The following is a 20437-nucleotide window of genomic DNA, read 5'->3' on the forward strand; positions in this document are numbered from 1 at the left end:
GCGTTTCAGTCTTGCCTTGGTTCGATCTTTCCTTACTTCTTTGAAAGGGAAATGTGTATTCTGTGCCATTGTGTGTTGGGCATACATAAATTGTGTTTCGATTTTACAAGATGCCACATTCTCTTAAGACATTGCTTAGATTTTCAGAAGAAACTTTGTACATTGGACAGTGTTGGGACTGTTAGATAAAATGGAGATCTTTGAAATTCTGCTGCATGCCAGTCTCTGCAGGTCTGGGACAGTTCTGTGCCTGGGGTGGAAGCCAGGGCTGGGAATCACGGTGCTGTGTCCCTTTGTTTCTAAGAGAACTGCTCCTGTCATTCGGGACGCACTAGCCAATCAGGGCCTCCAGAAGGACTGTCAGTCAGAACGGGGAGGGCACTTCCGGTCCGCCATGCTGCAGGCTCGGCGGCTCCGGGGCTGAGGAGACTCTGGTGTTCCGAGTGCTGCACCTGGACCGGCGGCCGGGATCCGCCATGGTGAGCACGGGGCCGCCGTCCCCACCGGGGGAGGAGCCGGGGGAGCCGGGGTGGCGTCCCGGGGCTGTGGGAACCGGCGGCTGGACGCCGCGGCCAGTGTGATCACGTGAGTCCCCTGACGTTCCTGCTGCCCCAGCAACTCCCGGGTCCTGCGGCCTCTGAGTAACTCCACCTGCGGCTGAACCCAGCGGTGTGGGTCCTGGGTTCCGAGAGTGGCTCATTGTGACGTCACCATGTTGTGAGCGCGCATGCGTCGCTCTCCTTGAGCCTGGTGGGAGGCAGATCGTTAACTGACCGAGCTTGGTGTGGAAAAAATGCAAGGCGAACCTCAGCTGTTGGCTGAACTTGAGGCCAGCCTGATCTGCTCGAGACATTGTCCTCCCAAACCAAAGGCAGCCGTGTGTACCTGTGCACGGTGTAATACCAGGACTCAGGTCGCAGAGGCACAAGGATGGAAGCAAGTTTAATCTAATGTTTGCATAGAATTCCAGACCACTCAGGCCTGTACAGGGAAACCTTGGCCCCACGGCAAAACAACATATGATGTCATAACTCATGAAAAAAAGAATACCTGCAAGCGGTTAAGGTGCTTGCTCCTGAGCCTGATGACTTGAGTTCAACCCCAGGACCCACGTGATGGAAAAAATGACCTTTTCATCAGCTCCTGCTTTCAGGTTCCTGATGTAATTAGTGATTGATTGGGAAATGCCCAGCCCATGGGCTGGTGGTCCTAGGTTTTATAAGAAAGCAGGCTGAGCAAGCCATGGTGAACAGGCCAGGGGGCAGCACCTTCCATGGCCTCTGCATCAGCTCCTGCTTTCTGGTTCCCACCCTGCTTGAGTTCCTGTCATTCCTTCCTTCCTGAGCATGGGGAGCAGGAGCCCTTGTGTGGAAACATGCTTATTGTTGACCTCACCATGCAGAGAGGTCTACTGCTTTTATTGTCTCCATGGAAGGCAGATTTGCTGACTAGGTGAGCCCTAGTTTCTCTGTTATCTTCTCAAAGTTCTGAACTTCCCACTTAACACACAGGTGTAGGGTCCCACTGGAATTAATTTTGTACAGATCTTAAAATCTGTGTTATTAATACATTTGCACATAAATGACACAGTGTTTCAGTTACTTGTGTTAGTAAGGCCATACTTACTGGGTTTTCTAGTCACATTGTTCAACACTGACTATATTTTAATTGTTTTCTTATGTCTGTTTGCTCTCATGTTCAGTTGATCTCTTTATTCTTTCTCAGACAATACAATCTTTATGGTAGTTGTATTTGAAAGTTTGAATTCAGATGATGTCACTGTGTGTGCTGTTTATTCTATCTTATGCTGATCTCTTCCATTCATGATGACCTTTTGCCATCACTTTTCTGTTGTTGGTAGCATAAATTATTTGACATTTTATTAGACTTTCATTGAATCAGTAGCTCAAATTCTGAATTTTTATAATACACTATTGATATAATAGCCAAGATGGCTGCAAACCACAAAGTTGCTTTCTTTTCATGGTTGGCTCAGCTCCCTGCTAAGACTTTCCCATCCTCCATCACGCACAAGTCCAGGTGGGACCCACTTTTCTTAAAGTTTAAATGTGCACTGTTACACCATTTCTTTAAAAGGACATTTTAATTAGGTTAGCATGAATGTAGGAGGAGGTGGCACCTATGGCTTAGGCAGGTAGGCTCCACACAGCAAAGGAGTAGAGGAAAGATTTCTGTGCCCTCAAGCAGAGACAGTTGAGTCCATCTAGATTATAACTGTGGAGGCCAAGCATTGTCTTCCAGGTGTTCACCTTCTCAGTCCTCAGACATAAAATGTTCCTTGGCCCCATTTTATCGCAGTAGATTATGGTCTGGGCTGTGATCAGATGGATCTGTGACTCTCTGTGTAGGCTGGAATTTTAAGATCTTCAGAATCCAACTTGCTAAACTAGTGAAATTGGATTTAAAACCTTAGTAGCCTTGTGTGGCAGGCACTTCTACCCCGTTAGAAATACAGCTTCCGATGGCATCGTCTACAGCAGTCACATTGAAGACATGAAGAGACTGACTGCCTTCACTGCTTCCAGCAGACCTGATCCAAGGTTTCCCGGTTCTCCGAGGGAACTCAGTAGGGAGGGAAAGAAAGGATAATGCCATGGACTCAGAGAAAAGATAGGGACTGAAACCTAAGTTTGGAGGTCTTGCATTACTTAATCTCTTCTTACATGGGATAGGGAAGGTTACATTGATAAAGCCTGTAACCTGGCAAGAAGTACTGCTTCCCTCTTTTTGGGGTAAATTTTCTTCCTTTTGTTTTTCTCTTTCTCCCTCTCCTTTGTTCTTACTCCATTTTCCTTCTGTTTCTTTCACTCTTTTCCTTTAGAGCTCTTTCTACTTAGGTTACATTTCTTTCATGTTTTATATTTGCCTCAGGCTCCTATCTTTGAATGTCCGGTCCTCAGTTAGTGGAACTAACTGTAAAATTAGGAGGTATGCTCTTGTGGGAGTAGGTGAGTCTTGTTGTTAAGGTGAACCTATAGGTGGGCTTTCAGGTTTCAAAAGCCCAAGTGAAGAAAGTGTTTCTTCCTGCTTGCCTGTCTGTGTATCAGGATGTTGGTCTCAGCCCCATGCTTGCCTGCCTTGATGCTGCTGTTCATGATGATAATGGACTAATCCTCTGACTGTGTAATCAAGTCCCAACGTAGAAGCCTTGCGTTGTAACAGTCACTTTGGTCACAGCGTTTCTTCTCAGCAAAATGGTAGTAACTAAGATAGATGTTTTGTGTAATATGTTGGCATATTGTCTGTATGTATTCTTCCTGTGTCCTGTGAAAATGAGTAAGGCTAAATTAAATAGTCATGGACTGTCTTGACAACAGATTTAGTCTGTGGCTTGGGCATTACTGGTGACTCATGCAGATCCATAGAGGAAAAGAGCAACAATGGGGGCTGAAGTTAATGAAACCTGTGTGGTGTGGCGAGAAAAACAGCACTAGGTGGTTTCCAGTGGCAGTCACATGTTGAAACAGAGGCTGTAATTGTCAGGGAGCTCAGGGCCATTAAAGAGAAGGCACCTGCTCCACTTTGGAAATATAGAAAAGGTGTTGCAAGAGTACAACACACCCAGCCAAGCATTGAATTATGGAAGGAAAAGGGAACAAGATTCCTAGTCCCAGAAAACAACTTCATACAGGACTTGTTGTTGATCTATTCCTATGGGGCACGGTCAGTCCAAAGCTAGAAGCCATGTAGATGCATCATTGATGCGTCACGTTTTATTGAAAGAATAAACACGCACAATTTAAAGGTTAGGGATTCTTCTGTGCTTTCAGTTCAGCACTGTGACAGCCACCTGTTTGGCAGAGCATATCCCCAGTGAGGAGACTGTGATACTTCATTATATGATGGTGTGAAAATGAAGCTTGGGTTGCATTTTGAGACCACTAGATGTTGAGATACCCAAGTTCTGAGACACCTGCCATGAATAGCTGTATGTAGGGAGTGGAAGTAGCCAATGAGAGAGAGTGTGAAAGGTTTCAAACAAAAAGAGCCATCTAAGCCCTTTGAAACTGAAGCCCCAGGTGTCTGACACAGAACTGCAGGTCTTGGTGTTTGCCCAGCAGGGTTTCAGTCTTGCCTTGGTCCAATCTTTCCTTATTTCTTTGAAAAGGAAATGTGTATTCTGTACCTTGTGTTTTGATTTCACAAGATAATGCAGTCAAGAGACTGCTGTCAGTGTGAGAAGAAACTTTGTACATTCTAGCAGTGTTGGGACTGTTCAGAATATGGGGATCTTTGTGGTGGACTAATGCAGTATGCATTGAGTGTGAGCCTGTCATGATCTGTGTCACAATGTGGTGGGTTGAATGAACAATCTCCCAAGTACAAAGATGTATTTGAGACTTTGTCTCTGGTTTGTGGTTTTCATCGAGGTGCCTCTAGGATGAGAGGCTTTTTTGGAGTATGTTAGTCTCTGGGGATGAATGTTGAGTATTTCTACCCTGACCACACTCGTCTTCTTTTTGTGGTTGACACTGAGCAGCCCCCTTCTCATGCAGCCATACCATAACCCTCATAGCAGATTCCATCCCTAAATTACATAAGATAAAAACAGAAGCAATTCCTTTTCCTGGCTAAGCCATTTTTCTGCCCTGATATTTTCAGTTTCATATTTTTGCCTGGTAGAATTAGGTTTTTATACATGTGAAGCATTTGCTCTTGTGCTGAACTTTACCCACTTCTTTGCTTTTTAACTTTGGCAGAAAGTATCATTTTTTTTTCTTTACCCACTGGGATGGCATGCATTCATGGCATTAATACGTGTCTCCTGAGTCATTACTTTGCAGACGTTTAACTTTCTCCATATCTTTTATGCATGTTTTAATTTTTAAAAAAATTTTTGAAATGTGTATGTGAGTCTTTTGCCTGATATATGCATATGTACCTTGTGTGTGCCTGATGTTCACTGAAATCACAAGAGAGCATTGGATTCTCTTGAATTTGAGTTACAAATTGTTGAGTCCTCCAAGTGAGTGTTGGGGATTGATGCAGGTCCTCTGTGAAAGCAACAGATGATTTTTAACTGTTGACCTTCTTTATACTCTACCATTGTGTTCTCTCTCTCTCTCTCTCTCTCTCTCTCTCTCTCTCTCTCTCCTCTCCTCTCCTCTCCCTCTCCCTCTCTCTCTCTTTTAGCATAACCCTTTACTCACTAATGTTTTTGAGAACCCTTTAATCTGTCAGGTAATAACTTATTAAAAATTTATTCCTTCTCAAGACTATCATATTAGCCTTATAGTTTAAATGGGGCATTCCAATTTTCTGAGAGATAAGAACATATCTTGAGTGAATTTTTAACTCATTAGTGGAATTTAGAGTAAGCCCCGAGTGCTCTCTTTTTCTTTTTCTCTTTGTTTGAGACGGGGTCTCAGTGTATACCTTTGGCTGTCCTGGAAGTCAATACATGGACCAAGCTGTCCTGGAAATCACAGAAATTCACTTGTCTCTTCCTCCTGAGGTTTTGGGATTAAAAGTATGTGTCAGCATGCCCATTTTAGCCATCACTTTTTGATGTCAGTAATTTTGAACAATTTTGCTGATGTTTACTCAGTACTATTGCTCTGTTTGCATATCTTTCTATATATGTAAGTCAGCATTTCTCTTGCAATGCCATGTACTGTTCAGAGAGCCCAGAAATAAAAGTCATGGTCCTTCTTTTCTGTTTCCTTCTAAAATGATTTGGGCCGGGCGGTGGTGGCACACGCCTTTAATCACAGCACTCGGGAGGCAGAGCCAGGTGGATCTCTGTGAGTTCAAGGCCAGCCTGGGCTACCAAGTGAGTTCCAGGAAAGGTGCAAAGCTACACAGAGAAACCCTGTCTTGAAAAACCAAAAAAAAAAAACCAAAAAAAAAAAAAAAAAAAAAAAAAAGATTTGGTAATTGCATTTGAAATTCTGTGATATGAAATAAATTTGTTGAGCACACAGAATTATGAAATTATATTCATGACAAAATGTCCATTTTCAGTGCAGTCAGTCTCACCATTTCTATTATGTACATATTTGGGACACTTTAGGATGCAGTGACCTATGAGGATGTGCATGTGAACTTCACCCATGAAGAGTGGGCTTTGCTGGATCCTTGTCAGAAGAGTCTCTACAAAGATGTGATGCTGGAAACCTACTGGAACCTCTCTGCTGTAGGTAAGAATGTGAGTTTTCCTTCCCTTTTTAACTTAAGGGGACATGCCTTTATTGGACATTGGTGATCTACTGTGATTTTGACTATGAAAGTGGAAGAATATGGTGAACAAGTCAGGCAAGGTTCTAAGGTTCACTGAAGATAATAACTCAAATTTTGCATAATTTCCTATAATGTATCATACTTCTCTGGTACTATATTTTAGGCTACAAATGGGGAGACGAGAATATTGAAGAACATTGTCAAAGTTCTAGAAGACATGGAAGGTAAGTTTCTTGTGCAAGGTGATAGATTTGTATCTCTGAAGAAATTTTAATGTGCCCTGATATTTAATGAAAAGCAACAGTATAAATAATAATAGCTTTGTGATTATTATTAAATTTTTACAACATCATGCACCTTGATTTCAGGTAGGTAGTCTATGTCTGCAAGGTGGTCCTTTAAGAAACAAGGAAACAATGTCTTAACAGATGTCACCATATTAATCATAGTCCCCTGAGATCCATGTTGTAGAGCTATATATCCATTTAGTTTCATTCCATTCAACTATTGTAAAGGCAATCACATTGATTAAGGGATTAGGGTATGTCCAAGACCTTTTATAAGCAAATTGTCCCTTAGTTAAGCTAGCGTTACTCATATACTTGAAGAGACTTACCAAAGTGTAGTGAGAAGGGCAGTTTATGAGAGTCAAGGATTTTGTTGTGATGGAGAGACCTTAATCCCTATACCACATCTCTATGAGACACAAAAAGTTAAACTGTGTCAATGCATTGTGACAATCTTTGGTTTGTTATTATTCCTTTAATAGGTACGTGATCTGTCAATCTGGATACAAGCCATGTGAGCGTAAAGGGTATGGAAAGAAGCAATGTACCTCTGTCTCTCCCAGAAAAAATAGGAGATATGTAGTAGTGCCCACTATGAGAAGACATGGTGATCGTGATTCAAGGGCAGAATTAATTGAATTTCCAACTTCACCAGAAATACATCAAGAAACTCACATTGGAAAAGAGCCTTGTGAGTACAAGGAATGTGGAAATTCTTCTGTCTGGCCTGGTTCACATTGCGCACATAATGTGACTCACACTATAGGAAAATGTGATGAATTCAATCAGTATGGTAAAACTCTGAGTTCTTCCAGTTCTCTTCAGAGAAGTGAAAAAACTCATATGGGAAAAGGATGTTGTAAATGTGAACCGTGTACAAAAGGCTTGAACCATCACAAGTTTCTTCAAACACATGAAAGAATCCATAATGAAGAGGAATCCTGTGAATGTAAACACTGTGACAAAACATTTACATCTGGTTGCTCTTTACAATTACACCAAGGAATGCATTTGAAAATGAAACCCTGTGACTATAATCAAGATGATAAAGACTTTGCATGTCAAAGTTATCTTCAAGTGCCCAGAATTCATACTGGGAAGAAACCTTATGAATGTCATCAATGTGGAAAAGCCTTTGCGCGTCCCAGTGAACTTAAAATACATGAAAGATGTCACACTGGAGAGAAGCCCTATGAATGTAGTCAATGTGGTAAAACATTTGCATATCCTAGTAGTATGCAAAGGCATGAAAGAAATCATACTGTTGAGAAACCCTTTGAATGTCACCAGTGTGGTAAAGCCTTTGTACATAACAGTCATCTTCAAAGGCATGAAAGAAGTCATTCTGGAGGGAAACGCTATGAATGTAATCAGTGTGGTAAAGCCTTTACACATAATAGTCACCTTCAAAGGCATGAAAGAAGTCATACTGGAGAGAGACCCTATGAATGTAATCAATGTGGTATAGCCTTTTCATCTCGCAGTAATCTTCTCAGTCATGAAAGAAGTCACGCTGGAGTGAGACCCTATGCATGTAATCAATGTGGTAAAGCTTTTGCACGTAAGACTCATCTTCAGTATCATGAAAGAATACATACTAGAGAAAAATCCCATGAACCTCATAAAAGAAGTAAAACTTTGCATACGAAGCAAAGGCGCCGCCGTTTTGGAAATACCAGTACCATGGGGTGTCCACCAAAATCATCAGCAGTGGTGAAGTGGAACCAGTCAGAGCCTAGGAGAGAAGTTGTGGGAACTGCAGAGGGTGGAGCCAGAGAAGTGACCCAAACCCTTTGGAGAAGCCCTGAAGGTAGTGAGTGGATCCCAGTCATTAATAGTGGAGTTATTTATACTGTTGGAGTTTGTTTTTCTGTTTTGCAGAATGTGACTACCCTGATTCTTCCCTCTTGAAGGGAGAAGGTATTTAACTTAACTTCGATTTTTTAAAAAGCCATAATTGAAAGACCTTCAACTTTTAATAAAGACTTTGGATTTTTAGTGAGATTGGATATTTTTAAAGAAAAATTTTAGTGTGTTTGAATTTGTAAAGATTGTGGGACTTATTAAAGCTATTTATGTTTTTAATATGAGATCTTGGGAATGAATAAGAACGGAAGGGTTGTGGCTCAATAGTGATGTGTTTGCATGTCAAGTTGACAAAAGTGGTCAATTGTACTGGCTAATCTTAGGTCAGTTTCACACTAGAGTTATCTGAAAGGAGAGAAACTCAATTGAGAAAATACCTCCATAAGATCTGCTATCAGGCATTTTTAAAAATAGTGATTGATGGGGAAGGGTCTTGGAATATAAAAGAAAGTAGATTGAGCAAGGCATGGGAAGCAAACCACTAAGCAGCACCCCTCCATGGCCTCTGCATCAACTCCTGCCTCCAAGTTCCTGCCCCATTTAGGTTTCTGTCCTGACTTCCTTTAATGATGAACAGCATATACAAGTGTAGGCCAGATAATCCTCTTCCTTCTCAGCTTACTTTTTGGTCATGGTGTTTCATTGTTGAAATTCTAATGAAGAAATCCTGTCTCAAAAAATTTAAAAAAAGTGGTTGTGGATGGCTCAGCAATTAAACACTGGCTGTTCTTCCAGATGACACAGTTTTAATTCCCAGCACCAACATGGAAGTTCACAACTCTAAGTCCTGTTCCAAGGTATCCAAACACTCATACATACGTACATACAAACAAAACACCTATGCATGTAAAATAAAAGTAAAGTATTTTTTGAAAAGAATATATCATAATATCATATTATGGAACTTTCCCTACATAATCTGAACTCATCTCTAATCAAGTAAGTTTTTTTTTTTTTGGTTTTTTGAGACAGGGTTTCTCTGTGTAGCTTTGTGCCTTTCTTGGAACTCACTCTGTAGTTCAGGCTGGCCTCAGACTCACAGAGATCTGCCTGACTCTGCCTCCCAAGTGCTGGGCTTAAAGGTGTGCGCCACCACCACTCGCCTCAAGTAAATTTTTTGTTGTCTTCATTCACATGAGAGAACTGTGTTAACAATGACAATGAGAAACAATGTGCAGAGTCTATTCACAGAGGGACAGAAAGCAGTCACTCCTTCAATGACAAAATAGTAGAGAATTTCATCTTTCCACGTGATAGAAGACAGAAACAGTAATGGTGTAACTTCATCTTCTACAGTATAAATGACATATTGGCAAGTTGGGGATTTGACTCAGTAGCACTGATGCTGTTGGGTACCCAACTTTGGTTCCTAGCACTCAACATCTGATGGTTCAGAACTACTTATAAAGCTTTTTTCTGGAGATCTGATCCACTCTTCGGGCTTCCTTGGGCACCAGGTATGCAAGTAGTGCAAAGACAGATTTATATGTATCTGTATATGTGTATGCTCCATATCTTTAAAATAGTTTCTTCATGTATATGTTATGTTTTTCTTATTAAAATAAACTTAATTTAATTTAGGTGTACTGTTGGAACATGGTTCCAGAAAGGGGTCATTGAAGAGAATTCTACATGCTTATGTTAACAATCCAAGAAAAGACAAGAGGCTGTGACCTCCGTTTCTTCAAAACATGAGCTTGTTCTGGGAATGTGGTTTTGCACTCCTCCCAATTATAGCAGGTGGGAGTGAGTTCCCTTGAGATTACACATGATTGCTTGCTGTTGTTATTCACTACATGTTTAAACTATCATGTATATGCCTGTATGCAAAGACATGTTTTGTCCCATGTGGCTTGTTTTTATCATTGTATACAGCTTGAACTCATGAGACCTTTCTTCCTCATGTGACCTTTCTTAACCTGCAGAATATAAATTTTCTGGGTCTCCGAATAAAGTTGGCTATTGTATGAGACTTTAATCCTCCATATCTATGGGCTCAATTCTCCCAGGTCCTACCATCCCTAGGGTGGTGAAAAGTGGTGCTTGATGAGGAGCCAGAAGTCAGCTATGAGACAGAGTGAAGACCCACAAAAAAGGAAGTGAGTGAGAATAAGGTGGCAGAAACCAGGGAAGGCTTTGCTTTATATCTATATGGCACATCATTTTTTAGAGTAAGGAGGAACACAAGTATCAAAACCACAACTATTGGATTGCTTGCAAATGTTTATGGTAATAATTCCTGGTTTCCAGAAGAAGGAATTTTAGATGAAGTGGTATGGGACAGAATCCAAAAGGACATTGAAAAGGCCAATAAACAAGGGGGAAAGATCCCTGTTCAAGTTTGGGCCACTTGTCATTAACTTGGACTGTTATCAAAATGATTAAGGAAGATTAGGAGGATAATATTCATGAAGAAGTGATAGTGAATTCCTTGAATGAATGTAAACTTTATGATCAAACCTTAAAAGTGGTAAAAGAAGCAAAAAAGCTGATTTTTCTTGTTCCGGGAAAATTGGAAGTAAAAAATAGCATCACCAACATCTACGCAGGTGACAGTTCCCTCAATTCCTTTATTGGAGCCACCTTTAGAGGCATGTCATCCATTTTCTGAAAGTGACTCTGAAGCATGGGGTAAGTAATTTATTCATCAATTAGATCTTGAATTCTCCATTTCATGAGGACTTAGGAGAGTCTGTGGGAAAGCTAACTTCCTTTGCCAATTCCTTCCTGACCTAATGCGCTGTAATTGGATATGTTCAGTGCAACTTCAGCATAATCTAAATGTTGCAGCTATTGAATCCAGACCAAAGAGACATTTGTTTATTGTATAGATCCTTTATTGCCTTTAAACATACTTATTTTCCCCACTAAATTTTCACCTACAGATATAGCATAAAATGATAAACTTTTGAAATGGATTTATTTACACCATAAAGGACACAAAACACTAACTGGCCAATGGGAGGTTTACAGCCATGTTTATACTCATGCCCACAAGTATTCCTAAATATTGGCCTTCAATAGTTTTGGATTTAAAAGATTGCTTTTATACTATATGTATTCATCCTGTTGATAATGTGCATTTCACCTTTTTTCTTCCCTCACTCAATCTTAAAGAACCTCTACTCCAATGTCAATGGACTATATTACCTCAAGGCATGACAAACTTCCCTATTATGTATAAGTACTACATAGGAAAGGTGTCATAGCCTGTGAAGAAGGCCTTCTCTTAGCCTTATATCATTAAATATATAGATGATATCCTGTTTGCCTCCTCCACAGAGGAAGAGCTACAGTTCATATGTGAATTTACTCAGGATATGCCAAAAAAATGAACTTACAATTGCACTGAAGTGGTGCAAAGATCAGAAATTGCAATATTTGTGAAAACTGGTTATGAGAACAATCGTTAAACCACACAAAAAGTCCATTAGACAAGACAACTTAAGAACAATGAGTTTCAGAAATTATTAGGGGGTATTAATTGGCTGTGTCATCCTCTAGCAGTACCTAATTCTATTTAAAACTGTAGAAGGAAAGGCAGCATTGGGTAGTCCTCACATTACCTTCAGAGGCAAAGTAAGAACTACAAGTGTTTGAATCTGGACTAAAAGAGACATGTGTGTATTATGGATTCTTCATGATATTTTATATTTCCCACTAATTGTCTCCTATAGGTATTCTAGCACCAGAAGATAAATGTTTGGAATGGATTTATTCACACCATAAGGGGCAAAATATACTATCGGCTTTTCGTACTCTTCTTGCTCAGGAACTTAGGACCAGATTTGATTTTTGCTGTATTATATTATCCTTAACTAACAATGAGTGCTTAAACATGTTAAAGATCTCTATGGACTTTTAAATCATTTGCAGGTTACTGTGGAAGGCTAGGAAATCATTATCCATCTGACAAGCTATGGGATTTTTCATATGACTTGAATTGGTGATTCAAAAAATTGTCCAAACACCTCCCATTCCACAGCAGAAACTTATTTTATTGATGGCTCATCTAATGGACGAGGAAGGATTTATAGTCCAGAAATTCATCAGTCTGTTAATACTTCTTCCTGAGCTTAACAGCTGGAACCAGCTGTTGTGATTAATGTAGTACAGTTTGTTCAGAAATGTTAGCGTTCAGACCCGCCCCTTGGGGACCTGCCCAGCATCCTGACCACGTTATCTTAGTCATCTTACGTAAAGTCTCCTTTAAGAAAAATCCCTCAGCTGGGTGGTGGTGGTGGTGGTGGTGGTGGTGGTGGTGGTGGCGGCGGCGGCGGCAGCGGCGGCGGCGGCGGCGGCACATGCCTTTAATCCCAGCACTCAGGAGGCAGAGCGCCAGGCAGATCTCTGAGTTCGAGGCCAGCCTGGGCTACAGAGTGAGTTCCAGGAAAGGTGCAAAGCTACACAGAGAAACCCTGTTTAAAAGAAAAAAAAAAAATCCCTCTCCTCTCTCCCTCCCCCCTCTTCCAACTCCCTCCCTTCCCTTCTCTCTCTTTCTCTCTTGCCATAAGGTAGTGCACATTTTTTTCTCTTCTTTTCTTCCCTTTCTCTTCTTCCCTTCTCCCTTTCCCCCAATAAAACTTTCCACGTGGGTGCCATCTGCACGGTATGAGTGACTTTCTGCTGTGCCCCCTTTTGGCACAGGCACATATCTGCATTGTGTTTCCCTCATCCGCTGTGGAACACCTTGGCTTCATGTGCCAAAGCCACCATGGCGCCGTTTTAAAAATACAACACAGTTAATTTGTAAACCTTTAAATATTGTTTCAGATTCTGCTTATGCTGTAGGAATATTTCCACCATTAGAAGCAGCTTTAATTTTATCTTCACTTCCTGTTATTCTCTCATTACTACAGGAGCTACAACATCTGGTTGAAGTCAGCACACATCTTTTGTTTATTACTCATACTCTAACCTCCCTGGGTTTTTATTGCAGGAGGAAATAAGCAAGCTGATGCATGAACCTGCTCTATTTTTACTTCTCCAGAACAGGTACATCAACACATACACACTAAAGCTCCTTGACTTCATGTACATTGCCCCATCCCAGGTAGAGAAGTGAGATAAATTGTTCAGGAATGTCCTTTTATGTTTTTTTTTTTTTTTTTTTTTTTTTTTTTTTTTTTTTTTTTTTTTTTTTTAAAAAAAACAACACCATCAGGGGGCTGGAGAGATGGCTCAGAGGTTAAGAGCACTGACTGCTCTCCCAGAGGTCCTGAGTTCAATTCCCAGCAACCACATGGTGGCTCACAACCATCTGTAACAAGATCTGATGCCCTCTTCTGGCCTGCAGTCATACATGCTGTATATATAATAAATAAATAAGTCTTTAAAAAAAAACCCACCATCAGAGTCATATAGCTTGAGTTAATCTCAGAATTAAAAATACTAATGAATTATGGCAAATGGCTATCATGCCCTTTTTTCTTGAACCTTGTTTGCCCTACCTGCATGTGTTCATTTATACATATTCTAAAATTGTTTGGGCTGCACCTCAATCCTCAGAGAATGCTTCTGCAGTATGCTCTTATACAGACCTTCACTATTATGGGAGTGCCTACTTCTATACAAGTTGCCATGGAATAGCATATACTAATACAATATTTAAGACTTGTAAATAATGGAGTATTAATTAGGTATTCCTTAAAATCCTCAAGGCCAGGATATAATTGAAAGTGAACATAGCATATTAAAACAACAATTATTTTTTAAAAAATTAAGGGAAAGTACCAAGGGGTACTTTAAATTTTAAAATTAATCCCCAGGTTATATATGTTTGAAATCTCAAAATCATTTCTCTACAGAGTGTTCTGAACTGTCTTTCGATAGACCTGTCTGGTTTAACCAGTTTGAGACTTGGAAGTTCGGTTGGCTGAAAATTTGGGAAGGGATATGCGTCTTTCATTGCAGATAGATCCACTGAAAATTTATGGATTTCTGTTCAACTCCTCTGATTGCGGGCCATCAAGAATGGAGTGAGAAGACAGTGGAAGTCACAGGAAAGATGGCAACTCTTCAGCTAATGGGCAAAAGGAGAAATCAACTATATCATCAGAACTCTGTTCCGCCACCCAGGCCAGCTAAGAACCTATACACCAAGGGAAAAGGTATTCTAAGGACACCCAGAATCCTATGTCACCTGCTAATCTTTCTCTGGCAATATTAGCTGCTTTGGCTCATGCATCTGCAGTGAGTGCCACTGAGTACATTTATTGGTCTAACATTACCCATCTGTCTTTGCTTCACCTTGTGGACTGTTTGGATTCAGCCCCTGTATTCAATAATAACGACTATGTTGATGACTGGACCTAGGGACCATAAGATACTTGTTCATCCATCTGATAAAGGGACTGTATTGAATTTTTCCTTGGGATTTGAGTCACTTCCCATTTCCGTAGCACATCATAACATTAGTATTCCTATTAAAGGCAAATATGGGCTTATGTTCTATGAGATACCAGAACTACTAATCATATGGGTCTCTTCGAGCTATTCTCTAGATTTTTTTTGATCAATACTACTTGAAATAGTTTGGATTCTTGTTTTATTTTATTATTATTATTATTATTATTATTATTATTTTTTTTTTGGTTTTTCGAGACAGGGTTTCTCTGCGTAGTTTTGTGCCTTTCCTGGAGCTCACTTGGTAGCCCAGGCTGGCCTCGAACTCACAGAGATCCGCCTGGTTCTGCCTCCCGAGTGCTGGGATTAAAGGCGTGCGCCACCACCGCCCGGCCTTATTTTATTTTTTATAAAGAAATTTTTTATTCATTTTTACATACCAACCACAGATCCCCCTCTCTTTTTTTCTCCTGCCTCCCCACCCCCCTCTAGTCTCCCCCCATCTAGTCCTCCGAAAAGGTAAGGCCTCCCATGGGGAGTCAGCAGAGCCTGGTACATTCAGTTGAGGCAGGTCCGACCCCCCCCCCCCCCCCCCCCTCCCGCGCATCAAGGTTATACAAGGTGTCCCACCATAGGTAATAGGCTCCAAAAAGCCAGCTCATGCACTAGGGGTGTGGATCCTTGTTCTTGGTGACAAATAATTCTTTCACAATTTAAATATTATTCATTACATTTATTATTTGCTTGCTTATAAGATATTCATGCATCAAATGACAATTAGGTTTATACGCAGCAATTAAAACCACTCTAGATATCCTGTGTTTAAAAAATAAAAAAGGGGGAGCTGATGGAACACAATCCAATAATGAAGTCATAGGAGAATTCTGAGTGCTTGTGAGAACACCCCAAGTGTAGGGAAAAGGGGCCAGCTAAAGAAACCCATCCTGACCCTGGAACCGAGAACCAGTGAAAGAAACACAGCCTGGATCTGAGACCTGAGCCAGTGAAAGAAACACTTTATTCCTGAACCCAGAACCAAAGAAACATGCCCTGACTCCAAAGAAACCAGTGCCAAAGAAACACACTTTGTCCTGAGAATCAGAGCCAGTGAAAGAAATATGCCCTGGCCTTAGAATTAGAGCCAAAAAAAAAAAAAAAAAAAAGCCAGTGAAAGAAAACAGTTTGGCTCTAAGATCAGTGCCATCTCTGCCCCTGACACCAACGAAACTAACCAGTCCCTGAGCAGGAAAAACTAACCAATCCCTGAACAGAAAAATCTCCCTGGAGAAGCTCTGCCCCTAAGAAACCCTATATAAACCACCCTGCCTGTTTGGCTGTTGACTGTTCTTTACCACCCTGGCAGAGGCAGTCACTCTCCTAGACTCCTCCCCAAATAAATCTCTGAAGAGTGTTGGGTGAAGGTCTTCATTCACCAGCACAGAGAAGAACTTTGCTGAGACGTCCCTTAGAGGACTGAGCAAAGTTGGGGCAGAAAAAGTAACAACTTTTTGCTGGAGCCAGAGGAGATTTCTGCAGTGATTTCCCCTTTAGCAGAGTGAAGCGAAAGAAGCAACATCTTGGGCCAGAGAGAAAGAAGCAGAGCTCTGCTGGGAAGCCCCCTTAAGGGGCCTGAGCTAAGCTCAGCTGTAGCTGCTCTCCAGGAGATGAGCCGGATTGCTATATCCTGCGGGGAGACTACCCCCCACCATAGCACAGCTCCAGGTATATCCTAACTTCCCAAACAGGATCCCTTTCCCTCCAGAGCTGAGCTGTCCCACTCGGCCCCAGCCACCGGAGCTATCCTAGCAGCTCCAGGTATAGCCTGACTTCCCAAGCAGTCAGGAGACCTTCTCCGTAACACTCGGTTACACCAAGAAACACAAAATTCTTATGACCTCAGTTTCTTCAAAACATGAAACTGTTCTTGGAATGTGTTTTCATGCTCCTCTCAGGTATAACATATAGCAGTTAATGTACTCCAGATGACCTGTTATTGTTTGCTGATATTTCTAAATTAAATGTTTAAACTATCATTTACATGCCTCTAGGAGAAAACATGGTTTCCACGTGTGGCATAACCTTGTGATTGTATGCAGCTTGAACTCATGAAAACTTTACTCATGTGCTGTTTCTTGACCCCCTGACCCCCAGAGTATAAATTGTCTGAGGCTCTGATTACAATTGGCAATTGCACGAGACTGTGGTCCACTTTATTTGTTGGTTAATGTAAGCCACTTGAACCACACAAGTGGCCTGGCCCCTCCCCTGAGGACCTCTAACTTCTGGACCCTGCCCCCACCCTACAGAGCAGAAAACCCAATCTCTGCATGTGAAATCCCACCAATCTCCACCCTGAAAAGACCCACCCCTTCCCAAAAAACCATATAAGCCCTGTGTCCTGTTCGGTTTGCTGCTGTTTTTCCCTTGAGCAGCAGCAGCAGCAGCAGCAGCAGCAGCAGCAGCAGCAGCAGCAGTAGCAGCAGCAGCAGCAGCAGCAGCAACCTTTCTGTTTTTTCCTTCCATTAACTCTCTTGTGTGAGGTTTGTTGTGTGGTGTGACTTTGTGGTATTCGCTGGCTCCCGGCTGCTAGAATACCTTCCCATCTATGTTGTAATGCTTACATTTGGTGCTGTGACTCGGATAGGCTCTCCTAGTGCCTGCATTTACCCTCATGGTCTAAGCTGTACTGGACCCTATCCTTCATCTCCACCCACAAGGCTCCACCTTCTGGCTCACCAATCACTCAGCCCCTTACCACCAGCAGCAATTAGGTTAATTTCCCCCTTTGGTTAGTATAAGCATTTTCCTGAATCTGAGGAAGTGACCATTGAGTGTCTGGCACTGCTGTGATAATCTTAGAGGTGGAGATATCCCCAGCCACTGTCTTTAAGGCTATGACTCATCCTCTTCATCTGACCCATAGCCCCACCCTTGTAGCTGCACTTAGAAAACTTCCATCCTTTCCACCTGACACCCGACCTGAAGAGCACTAAATTTGTTCACTTTTGCAATCAAATTTGGCTTTAATACCCCTTAGATAATCAAGCCAAAGGGCAGCCTGAGACCATAATATTATTTGGGACCTTTACAGATACTGTGAGCAATCGGGGAAACGGAAAGTGATTCCCCATTCCCTGTTTCTCTGCTCCAAGCCCTGTTTGTTTTTGTCTAGTCTCCCCTGCCACACATACCCTGTGTAAATGTCCTGTCTTTTAAGTTACCATCATGGATCTGTAAGTTTGCTGCAAAGTGGGAGCTAGAAGTGAGACCTAGCAGGAGGGGAAGAAAGCAAAGGATCAGACCAGCTGCAACATGCACACACCACACACACTCTTCACTGACCGGTGCTTTTCTCAGCTCCCTCTGTAGCATCCTTTTCTATAGCCAGGGCTCAAAAACTTCCTATCCTCAAGCCTTCTTTGTCCTCAGCTTACTTGATTTAGTTTTACAGATTCAGGTGTCTCAGGTTTGAGTGGTACTAGACTGTTGCTCTGTGCTGTCCCACCTGAATTAAAACCTGGCTCTGGAGTTAGGATATGACTTGTTTAAAGGTTTTTTTCCAAAATCTCTGTCCCGTATCAGGTGAGCCATGTGCTGTGTGACGTAAAATGGAGAGCAAAACAAAATAAAGGGACAGACTATTTCCAGTAGGGACCATTGCTGCTCATCTCATACTCCTGGTTTTAGATTAACTCTCTAAAACTTTTGCTGAGGTATACGCAATATTTGTAAGGCTCTTGTGCAAACTTCCTGTATCTGAGGATTTGTAAGCATATTGGGTCTCATTAAAACTGTGTGAAAATCTGTAACGAAAGTGTTATTTAAAACTCATAGCACCAGGGGGGATAGTTGAAAATGTATACACAGGTAGCCTTAAAAGAAACATGTGGCTGCTGCCACCTTAGCTGCTGTCCCCCCACTGGAATGGAGGTAACCACGTGGCTGACAGCTGTCTTTTGCTAGTGTTGGAAATGATGGACTTTGCCATGTGACCTCATTCCCATCTTGATAAAAGTGACTACATGACAGAAGCTATCCCAGGAAAAATAACTCCTCCTAGCTGTGAGGCCCAAACCAGATGATTCTTCCACTATTTTCAGTCACACACAGTAACAAGCCTCCACCCACAGTCCCTTCTTTTGCTCTCCAGCCTCTGGTTTCCCTTTCTTCCTTCTCAGTGACAGAATCTCTTCACTGTGAATGTTTTTATGACTCTTGTGGCAAGTGGAATTTATGAAGGCCTTCCCACAATACTTAAATGCTTCCCCTACTTTCTATTGTTACAAGAACTCCAAACAGCCAAGGTTTTGCCACAATGTTTACATGTGTGAGATTTCTCTCCTAAGTGAGTTCTTTCATGAATGTTACAATGAGTAAAACTGGTAAAGATTTTTCCAGAAGGCTTTTGATGCATAAAGCTTTCCTCCACTGTGAATTTTTTCACTAACTATCAAGAAGTGTCACAGATGAAGGTTTTCCCATGATGCTTGCATACATAAGGCTTCTCTCCAGTGTGAATTCTTTCAGGAGGGCTATATAACATCAAAACGATAGAGCTTTGGCCACACCGCTTACATGTATAGGTTTCTTTCCTGAGTTACTTTATGTTTCTCAAAATATTTCAAATATTTAAATGTTTCCCACATTGCTTGCTTACAAATGTAGTTTTTCTCTCCCATATGACTTGTTTTCATGGTTGCTAAGGTAATTGGATAACTGGAATCAATGAAGGATTTTTCACGGTGCTTACACATAAGTGGATTCACTTCTGTATGGATTCCTTCATCATTCTGGCTTTAAGTGTGTCTCCTTAATGTAGTCTCATTGAGTTTATCTCCAGTATAAGTTCTTTCCCGAGGATAAACAATTGGGAGACTCCTACAGCCTTGATTATATTTTTAGTTTTTACAGGGTTTCTCTTTAGGAGAAATTTCAAGTACCCGAAGTGATTCAAAATGACTGATATCTTTCTAATGTTTCTGATGTGTAAAAGCCTTTGCCATAGCTTTTATATATTTAGATAGTTTCCCTCTAGTTTGTCTCTGAGATACACATGTAAGGATGAATGAACAATGTATTTTACATGCAATCAGCTTTCACACACTTATCGTGGGATGCATGGCTTCATTAACCATATTCTCTGGAATTGTTTTTTCATTTTCATCACACTGTCTATCACATTAATATGCATAAATGTTGCTGGAGGGCTTCTCTCCAGGTTCCACCAAGCCCCGCAGTCCCACAATCCACGTATAAAATAATCACTCAGACGCTTATATTACTTATAAACTGTATGGCCATGGCAGGCTTCTTGCTAACTGTTCTTATATCTTAAATTAACCCATTTTTATAAATTTATACCTTGCCATGTGGCTGGTGGCTTACCAGCGTCTTTACATGCTGCTTGTCCTTGTAGTGGCTGCAGTGTCTCTCCTCCCTTCTTCCTGTTTCCCCAATTCTCCTCTCTCCTTGTCCCGCCTATACTTCCTGCTTGGTCACTGGCCATCAGTGTTTTATTTATATAGAGTGATATCCACAGCACATAAACTTTCTCAACTACCTGAGCTCTGCATAAAAAGAGAAGAGCATTACTGTAGCCAAGGGAAATGGTGGAAGCCGGCTTGTGGGGACCAGGACAACTATACTATTGCAGAGGCAACAGCAGAATGCCACCAATGTTAAGGACAATATGGAGCACATGAAAAGCCCTTGACAAGTATAAAGAGTGTTGACTTTAC

At 41.4% G+C, this 20437-nt stretch overlaps 1 protein-coding gene across 1 annotated transcript in view; it reads left to right on the top strand.

The window, feature by feature from the left end:
* The first annotated feature begins 377 nt into the window (after positions 1-377).
* LOC114688526 (zinc finger protein 709-like) overlaps positions 378-20437 on the top strand; it is a 42345-nt gene continuing 22285 nt past the window's right edge. The window contains exons 1-4 of the mRNA XM_028863104.2: positions 378-479; positions 6035-6161; positions 6365-6425; positions 6971-8395. Of these exons, the coding sequence (XP_028718937.2) occupies positions 477-479; positions 6035-6161; positions 6365-6425; positions 6971-8395 (1616 nt within the window). The 5' untranslated portion in view covers positions 378-476. The remainder of the gene's footprint in view (positions 480-6034; positions 6162-6364; positions 6426-6970; positions 8396-20437) is intronic.

Source organism: Peromyscus leucopus, chromosome 22 (genome assembly GCF_004664715.2).
Source record: "Peromyscus leucopus breed LL Stock chromosome 22, UCI_PerLeu_2.1, whole genome shotgun sequence".
Classification (NCBI taxonomy): Eukaryota; Metazoa; Chordata; class Mammalia; order Rodentia; family Cricetidae; genus Peromyscus; species Peromyscus leucopus.